A 10,163-nucleotide genomic window follows, 5' to 3' on the forward strand; every position below is an offset into this window, starting at 1 on the left:
AAGGAAAGAAAAAAAGGAAGAAGAAGAATAAGAAGAAGAAGAGAAGAACCATGCCTTGGTTTTCTCAGCAGGTTTGGCTTCACTTGAACTTTTTCTTAATTCCATCTCGTGGAAGATCACACAGTGCTTCATGGAGGCTAATCCTATTGCAGACTAGCTTGCTAAAGACAAGGCAAAAATAGGGGGTATCAACTTCTATGGTTGATTTCCCACCTCACGTCATCAGGTAACTAGGATCAAATGTAATGCTAAGACCTCGATATAGGTTTTGTAGATGGTGATAGTGTGGCCCTACTAATGGCAATGCTGAAGGTGGGGATCCTCTACTTACTATGTGCTAGATTTATTTTTGAGCTACGGCTGTGTTTATTTTTCCTTACTTGTATATTCTTTCTGTTTCTTTTAATACAATTCTGATCTTTTAGCCAAAAACAGTAGGAGAGTTGCAGGTCTGCCAAGCTAGCAAAGATGAAGATGGCTCCCTCTTTCAAATGATGCGTTTTGGGTTGACTGTTTTACATTTCATATCTAACACCGTCAGCCAACAGGGGACAGAGGTAGTTTTCCAAAATGTAGGAGATGGGAAGTGTCATTAGGATGTGGTACAGGGATGTCTATGTAATTAACTCTTTTTTCTTTCTAAAAATAGTGAAGTTTTCTGAGCTAAATGATTTGAGCTGTTGATCAATTCAGAAGAATAATCCATTTTGGACCATTAATTGGACCATTAAACCTTTGGATTGCAGATTGATAGGATTGAATGATCTGATCCCCTGACCATAATTTAAAACATTTAAAAGACTCTCATTTGGAAATTGGAAGGCTTGAGGAAGTCAATTCATTCTCTATTACCTATGTCAAAAGAATACGGAAAAGAGAAACAACCACCTCCCTCCAATTTAAGGAATTACAAAAAGAGTACAAGAATATTTGCTTGTCCAACTTATTAAAATTTAGAATTCAGCCAGCTTACAATATTACGAGGAATAAAAAGTGTATCTAATGCACCAGATTTTTATCACTACAGGGTTTGAGATTGTTAAATAATATATCCTCTTGGAATTGAGAAAATAAGAGTAGAAATAGTTTTCATTATCCATCAAAGTCTGCTCCAATCCACACCAATAGGGTTGCTTCCAAACATTATGGGATCGAGTTCTAGATGTTGAAGAAGATACATTCTCCACCAGTAGAATCGAAGAGCCAACTGACTAGGATCCCAAGCTTATTGTAATGAAAATGAGTTGGGCCCATTTAGGTCCCCCATTCATCAACGACATTTGTTTCAAATAATGATACCACACTACTCAATTAACTCAAGATTTTTTTCTCTAAGATGGGCCCTTAAATTACCCAATGCCATCATGGGCTATGCAGTCCAACCCCCAAAAGGAGGGCCCACCAGGAACCATTTCCATTTTCCACTTTCTGATTTTGGCAGATATAGTCTGTGAGAGATAAGTCCACACATTCTAGTTATAGAATCTTATAGCCTAACAAAAAGAATTAAGAGATACCTGTATGACTGTAACTCCCCATGGCCATGTTGTAGTTCAAATCCCATAATGGAATAACAGTACCTTGTTGGTAAAGAAAGGAAGAAAGCAACATTGAAAGAAAGAATAAAAGAAAGAGATACTTTGAAAAGAACTGAACATGGACACAAGATGAAATTGTCAATGATGCTCCATTTCATCAAAAAATCATCTTGAGAAAATCAAAAGGAAAGAAAAAGCAGAAAGCAGAAAGCAGAAAGCAGAAAGCAGAAAGCAGAAATCCAAAATACGGAAATCAATGGAAGAAAAATAAAACTTATAATCTTCCAACTGACATTGAGCTATAAGATTAAATAAAAAAACATACCCAGATGAAGATCTATCTGATCTTTCATATCTGATGGGTTCACTATAATTCTCCATCCAATTTAACATAATACTGTACCATATTCAATATTTGAAATTTGAAACAGAAGACTAAAACTCATTGTCATGAATCAGACACTGGAAGGGCATCCCAGATCATGTCCATGTCCAATGAAGGCATTCTACTCAAAAGAACTGCATCCATATCTGATAACTCTTGAGTTTTCTTGGTCTCAATCACTTCAGAGCCATTTCTGTTCTCCAAATCAAATGAACACTCTTTTTTCATTGGCTTTTGGCTCAAGATTTTGAGGTTTGAACTCTGAGATATACGTCTCTTTGGTGATGAAGGGAGTGGTGGTGCTGATGGGTTAGTGGCTTTCTTTTGATCACTGAATGCTTGTAGCTTTGCTTCCAGGAGGGCTACAGTGCTACCATGAGAACAATTGGCCTTGAGTTGCTGCTTGAGGTCTGGAAAATTCAAATGGGCATACTCCCCTCTTAGTATGTAAGCCGCAGTGTCATATGCGAAAGCGGCTTCTTCGGCTGTGTCGAATGTCCCCAACCACACCCTTGTTCTATTCCTTGGTAGCCTGATCTCTGCAACCCACTTCCCCCAATGCCTTTGTCTCACCCCTCTAAACAGCTTTCCAGGGGATGAAGTCTTCTGGAGATGATCTTGCACCCGTCTTCCTCCGGTGTACTTCATCGGCTGTGTCTTGGTGGCTCCTAGCCAGTGGTCACTGAGGAGAGGTTTTGATGTGCAATTCACAAAATTCTGATTGATCTTGAGCCATTCCATTCCTGATTGGATCTGAATCTGATGAAGATCATGGACAGGGAGAAATGGGTTTTGTGAGGATGACATGGTTTGACACCTCTGATCCTTGCCAATTGTATTGGCAATATGTGTACTGGAGGACTCTATGGTAGTGGGTTCCTGCAAAAACAGAGTCAAATTCGGGAGGCTTGAAGCTGTTGGGGATGAAGATGGAGGTGAAGGTGCTTGGGAGACTTGAGTTAATTCAGGGAATGTTTCTATGAAGTTTACAGGAATGAAGCTTTGGTGGATGTCACCTCCACTTGGTCTCACAGAATTAGTTATAGAACCAGCACAAGCAAATGCTCTGCTTCCTTGTTCTGGTACCATAATGTGAGAGGTGAATTTTGCAGCACTATTGTTCAAAGGAGACATAGCAGCATCATCTGCTGAAGAACTGCACTCTGATGATGGCGATGAAGACCTTATTCCACCACCACCACCACCACCGCCACCACTGCTACCTCCGTCCATTGGGAAACCTGTTGTCATTCCACGAACATAAAATGGCAATTCTTTCTGTATGTAGCTTGCCATCTTGGGAAACTGATCAAAGAATTGAGAAGAAGTAGAAGAGAGGAAGAGATATGTATAGAGAATGATGCAAAGTAAGGCTCTATGCTATAAATATTTAACCTTGACACAGCTCATGTGACAGGTTTCTGTTAAGCATCATTAAAAAAAAAAAAGACCCACCAACTGTTAGTGAAGGAAGCCTAGTTTATGATCATCTGAGTAGGATCTCTGCTTAAAATGGAAAAGCTTGACACCTTCCACCCTCACAATCGTGCTTGCCAATACTTAAAAGTTTCTATAAAAAGTAAGCACCAATCAAAACCTTACAGCTCATATGCCCGCGGTATAACTGTCCTTCATCTCTCTTGGATGGGTTTGTTATTCTTCCATGACAAGGACTGGAAGAATGGGAACAAACCTCAGAATCAGCTTTGCTCTTTATGTGGTGTTTTCTTCCAGTGATCATGTGACCTTCTCAAACACCCCACATGTCCTTCTCACTTTTTTACTTTCTTCATGGAATTTAATATGGAGATTGATCTGTTAATATGTTGGATTTCTCAGTTTCCTCTTATTGTTATCAACATTTTCTGTGCCAAAACAGCAATATTGAAAAGGGATTCAACTAGCTTATTACTCTTTAACACTAATCTAGAATTTTAATCTGTACTAAGAATATGCTGTTTTGATTATCTTTCTCCTTTCTGTGCAACATCATCCCTGAATTAAGACCAATACTAAAAAGGAAATTAATATGTTTATAGTGAATGATATTAACAGTAACCTTGGTTGATCATGACAGGTTAGCAGCTATTATTAAAGGTTGTTTAAGTTAATTAATAATTCTATCATGCAAAAGTCCAATTTTTCTTGGAATAACATATATATGATGCATTGGGTGTGGAACCCATGACTCAGATCCTAACCATTCATGTGTCATTCTACGTGTGATCGATCGATTGGTCATCAGCCGCCAAGTCAGAAATCGGGCTTTTTAAGAAGCAATGTGCCAATTGAATTGTTCAGATTAATGAATTGGAATACATACCATATATGTAGAGATGCTTGTGCCAGAAGCCTTCATATGGTGTTTACACTACAGCCTCATTCCTTGTCTTATATTAGAGGTAATCTTAGGGACAGCACATATTGCTTTGCTTTGCTTTAATCTGGAAAGAATCATCATGATCATCAAAATTTCATTTTCAGTTTTGAGCAGACCTTAATACAAATTATATTAATTTATTATAAATTTTTTTATAATACATTAATATTAAAATACAGGTATAACTTATTTGGATTTCCTTCTACCTTTTACACTTGTCCTTTGAGAAGGGTAAGGGGACACTAACACCTCATCAAGGCTAGCAGAAAAGTGAAAAAAAAAAAAGAGAGGTCCATGGACCATCCCTAGCTACCTCCAATCTTGAGAGTTGAGACTCAAATGATTAGAAACACTATTTTATTTATTTATGTATTATTATTTTTTTTAATTGGGATGGATTGGAATCTACATTACCACACCATTTTGGTAATGTAGATTCCAAGCCAAAATCTCTTTCATTCCTCATTACTCTAAAAGGAATTATAGAGCTCTCCCCTAGGGGAGAGGTGCACTTGATAGAAAATCATATACACCTCTAAATTATGAAACTGAGCTTGTTGGTGAAATCAGCAAGGGAAGACGAGAGAGAGAGAGAGAGAGAGAGAGAGAGAGAGAGAGAGAGAAGGGTTTTAGTTATTTATTTAGTTTTGTCAGATTAGGTTCATTCATGGCCAACTTCAACTGGTAGTGCACTAGTTTTAACTGTTATTAAATTTGATAAGCACATGGTGCTTGCTAAGCAAAACCCTATTTTAGCTGACTACAAACTGATGATTATTAAGCAAACAGGAGGCCATGTTTCTTATGTTACTTTTTTGCTTCTTTTCCCCTTTCCACAGACTACTTTATTCCTTCGTGTTTTCCAGACCCCCTAAACCAATAAAGGACAAAAAAAAAATACATAAAAAAAAACAGTTTCGAGAATTATTAATTCCAACTTGTAGGGGGTGGGGAAAGGAATGTTGCGAACACATGGATATGGTGAAAAACTGCTCCGATACCATATAAATTTTTCATTCTGAGAGTTCAAACTTATGGATAGAGAAACTCCCAAAGATATAAAAGGACTGTAGACTAATTAATAGCCGATGTGGGACTAAACTCCCAACAATATTATAGCCAATAATGTTTTTAAGAAGTGGACTGATTAACAAATCCAGCCCAATTTCCAAATTGAATATAAAACCAAGCCCTACTTGTAACTTTCTTAGTTCATCAGATGTGTAACCATGGATTACATCTTAAAATAGTAGAATTCAGAGATCTGGTTAGAGAGGGGAGGTTAGGTACACTTTAGTACTACTAAATTTAGATCTGGGTTCAAAGTGGTTTGTTGTTCAACCCAGGACAACTTAAGTTTCACTAGGAAGGAAGTGGTTACAAGGGCCAGCTGCAACATGGGTTTTAATCCTGATTGGCTAGCTTCTTTACCACCAATCCAACTTTTCAAGATATGTTTGTTTTATAAGTGCCAGGCATGTCAATCTGCTCAGCAGGTCATATTTTAATGTATGAAATATTATGAGGCAAAGAAAATTTTCTGATCTTGGACATTGGTCATATTCAATTAACAGTTCTGACATGTTAGACCTTAACCATCCTAACTAACCACAGGGGCTTTTGGTTGAAGTATCAATGGAATTTCCATAAACAAATTACTGTTTCAAGAAGTTTCAAGAAGCATCAACTAAATACCAAAACACAAAGCAATGGTTCATGTCTGGTGCAACTAACCCTTAAGCCTTTGATTGATTCTTTGTCTGTCTGTAGTCCTCATTTGTTTTCAATGTCATTTTTGGTAGTATTAGAACAAGTGACTGAGTTCTTCATGTCTCACCTTCTTGTTATATTTTCCTTCTTTTCTGGGTGTGACAGCCCACAGACAAGTAATGTTGTTCCATGACTCACATAAAGGTTAGATAAAATATACAACCGAAAAAGACTGTAGAGGGGGAAAGAAACTGCATCATAGTGGAATCCTTCTTATTCAATGTTTTTTACTTTAGTTTTACACCACATATTCTGTTTGGGTAATGATGCCTTGTATTCCATGGCTTGCATAAGTGGGCAGATTTCAAAGCGTTGTTACGAGATTGAGAGCCTGAAAGGTTATATGGATATTTTAGTAAATTTCCTGAATAGGGTTTCACCATATGTTCTTTCTCTATGGTCATCAATCTGAGAGAGAAGTGAAGACGAGTGGCTGGAAACCTATTCTCTAATTATATTATAGTGTATCTTCTCTCACCATGGACATAGGCAATATTATCGAACCATGTAAATCCTTGTGCTTGATTTTATAATTATTTATTTGTGATTTTCATTCTTTTCTACATCGTTTTAAGTTCTAATTTTCTACAGTACTCTTCCAATATTTTTCTAGCTCAATACATAACTTTGTCTAGGAACATAATCTATCATCAAGTGTCAATCCCAAAGACATTTCTCCTTATTTATTTATTTCTTTCTTTTTGATAGATCCTTACCCATTTCTCAAGCTAATCAATGTGAGACAAAAAGACCTATTTTAAGTATTCCTACATACCTCTATACCATAAGTGTAGAAGAAGAACATATGTAACCAATATAAGCATAAAACCAGCAAACCCTTTTGAAGATTGAATAGAAAAGCTTATCCTATGAAAACTAAGTTGAACTTGCTCAACTAGGCCTCATGAGCACCATCATCACCCCCACCAACAATAGAAGTGATTTATAATATTCAAAGATGCACTTTACAAATATATTAATAAAACACGACGGATTATCAGTCTTGTTAAGATAATACTATCCTTCAATTAATTTAGTGATTGGTTATAAATTAGACAAAGTTGATTGGATAATTAAAGACAACGTGGATGGCGAGTCAATTGCGGCGACAATGATTAGGTGGAACGGATAAAAAAAGGCGGCCGGCTAATGAGGAGCCTCCACGTGTTAAAAGATTCTCTATCATCAAAGAAATGACCAATTATCATTTCCTTATTAATGATGAGGAGTTGAATTCCAAGAGTGGAGGAATTGAAGAAGGTTTAAGCCATAGAGGTATGCAAATTTATTAAGGTCCTTAACTAGCAGTGAAGCTAGCTTTGTTTGTCCCCTAGTTGGTTTTACTTGGCCACATTCATTCTCCTTGAGTTGTGCATTCCAAGGATAAGTTTGTTTAGCTCAACCATGACTGCTCAAATCATAAGAGATAATATTAATATAGAGAACATATTAAGTCACGATAACAACTCCATAAGGAGATATTTTAGGGGTTTGTTAATCTATTATCAACTTAATATATTAAGGATTAATGCATTCTTTTGAGTTTGGTGCACATGACAATGACGTAGGTGGGGTCTAAGGACAACGATAGATAGGTTTTTGTTCTCCGTTGATGGTAATGTCGAAAGGGGGGATCAAAGTCTTATCTAATTTTCAATTTTAGATTTTTGTTTCTTCCTTAATACTGTTACGTCGCTTTATATTAATTCGTTCTTTTGCTGATTTTTAGTAAAAAAATTCCTTTGAAGTTGGGACTTTGATGAGTCACAAGAATTAGTGGGTAGCTACTAGAGAGGGTGTTAAGTCTATTTTCCATTTATTTTGCATTGAGTACGTAGAAAGGTTGTTTTAATGGGAGATAAATAATAGTTAGCTATTAATATTGTAATTAACAAGGCATGGGGGGGGGGGGGGGGGGAAGAAGGTGAGAACTGGTTATAATAGATGTTTAACTAGATAAGTGCATATACACTCATAAAGAAGTGTAAAATCCTGAGAGAGAGAGAGAGAGAGAGAGATGCATGGCTTTTTTATTCAACCATTTAAGATCGATGATGATGAGTGGAGTGGATGGCAAGTTAAAGACAAGTTCTACATAGGACCACTACACAAGGGAGATGCTTGCTTTCTTCACAACCTCTCCCTAGAGAGAGAGAGAGAGAGAGAGAGAGAGAGAGAGAGAGAGAGAGAGAGAGAGAGAGAGAGAGAGAGAGTTACGTGGGCTGAGATCCCTTCACAGGTGATCTCAAGCTAGAAGTGGTCATCATCTTTTGAAGCTAGCTAGGTGTAAGATCCTTCTAGGCTGCCTCACTGTGAAAGATACATTGCCTTTATCCTCTTAAGGCCCATATCCTGATCTCCCATGTATAGATTTTGCTGTGCATGCAAGTAAGCCCTTTTCTATTGTCAAACGAAGAGTGGAGTAGATGACCCAGAAGGTCATGTGCAGGATATGGACATAGTTAAAAAAAGGTGATGTGGTGAGCATGTTGTGGATGCTTTTCAGACCACATTTTCTGCTACCTCAACCCCTATATCATATCATACCCTATTTGTAATGGTGCCTTCCTCAGTAATCATCAAGTTGTGAAAGTATGGAATCCTTCTCAGTACTGAAATTTACCTTAGAAAAGGGACTCATCTGGGTCAATTGGAGCAGGTCTATTGCGCCTGAAAACTTGAGAGATGATGCCACAAATACATGCATCTTATTAATATAAGCCAACAAATTTAAGATTCCTAGCTTAGAATATGGTGAAATTAGATCTCTTTCTTCAATCATAAGTGAAGAGGTAAGCGCTTCTCATCCATATATGTTAGGGATTTGTGGGCAAAATGATGGCCCAATCCCTGTGAAATATAAAATATGTTAAGTTTGTCTTGAATTCTTGACCCGTTTTGAAAATTGATTCGCTCCGACATATTTTGGTGGCAACCCGAATGGGCTTGGAGCCCATCACTAATCTCGTATGGTTGTGCGGGGGGTATGGTTCGACTGGATCGACCGCGATCCAATGGGTCGACTCGTGACTTGGAGTATATAATGTACTGTTGTCTTGCTCAGTAGGTCATTGTATTTTGGGGGGGGGTTTCGCGCTAGGGTTTTAGGGCAAGTTTTCTCGCCGCTACTTGGGTGTAATATCTCTTTTGCATAGTGAAACATCTTTTTCTTTGCCCGAGGACGTAGCACACCACACTGGTGTGTGAACCTCGTTAAATCTCTATGCCGTGCGGATCTTTTGTCTATTTATTTTCGTATTTCTTGGTGTTTGATCTAACAAAATATTTACTCTCTGTTGATGTCTTTGTATGCCTCTTCACTGGCCCCACACTGGTGCTAAAGCCACACGATCATGTAGCGTTCTTCTTCACTAAGTTTTATTATATATTTTTGGGTAAAAGAATGGTCCCTGGTCACATGGCCCTACTCCCGGAGACTAAGGAGGCAAAATGATCCTCCCACGCTTGTGAAATACAAATACCCAACCCTTGTTGATGCCCATGCCATGTGCATCTCCTCATTGATCTTGGTGCTGGCATGAGGGGTTGCACAATTATGGAGCGTTCTTTTTCCCTATATTTTTAGAGGGAGAGGATTTCTGAAAGGCAATGTGGTCTTGTGCAAGCATGGGGCCAATGAAAACCCATGCGGAAACATCAACACGGGTGAAATTTTTATATTTCATAAGAAGCTGGGCTGTCATTTTGCCCCATCTATGTCTTTTAACTGGGGCCACATTGTCTTTTATGTTCATTTTTTCATTTTTATAACTCAACCCTATTGCGTCATATACTCCCTTTTGCCCACCTGATAATGCTTAAAAATCTTGGGAAGAAGTAAGAAGCTGATCTTTTTCCTTCTTTCTTGGTAGAAAAAGAAGCAAGAAGATCCCCCACTGCATTTCCTTACCTAAAGTGGTGAACAAACCTGATGTTGTTGAAGATCCTAAGGTATAAACAATAGGCAATCTGGGATGATATGATATGGGCTTTGTGCCAAGAGGATCTTTCAGTGATTCATTCAAAAGGATGATCAGGAGACCACGGGGCAAGAGCAGAGCCATTGATATTCACTTTGACAAATTGTTGT

At 37.9% G+C, this 10,163-nt stretch overlaps 1 protein-coding gene across 1 annotated transcript; it reads right to left on the reverse strand.

Moving 5' to 3' along the window:
* Window positions 1-1,787: 1,787 nt before the first annotated feature.
* LOC122069928 (ethylene-responsive transcription factor ERF062-like) lies at window positions 1,788-3,463 on the reverse strand. Its single transcript, XM_042633994.1, has one exon. The coding sequence runs from the start codon at window positions 3,217-3,219 to the stop codon at window positions 1,987-1,989; it is 1,233 nt and encodes a 410-aa protein (XP_042489928.1). The 5' UTR covers window positions 3,220-3,463; the 3' UTR covers window positions 1,788-1,986.
* Window positions 3,464-10,163: the final 6,700 nt, after the last annotated feature.

Source organism: Macadamia integrifolia, unplaced genomic scaffold, assembly GCF_013358625.1.
Source record: "Macadamia integrifolia cultivar HAES 741 unplaced genomic scaffold, SCU_Mint_v3 scaffold766, whole genome shotgun sequence".
Lineage (NCBI taxonomy): Eukaryota > Viridiplantae > Streptophyta > Magnoliopsida > Proteales > Proteaceae > Macadamia > Macadamia integrifolia.

Coding starts and splice junctions, on each gene's coding strand:
- LOC122069928 (XM_042633994.1), bottom strand. CDS start 3,219: ATGGCAAGCTACATACAGAAAGAATTGCCATTTTATGTTCGTGGAATG.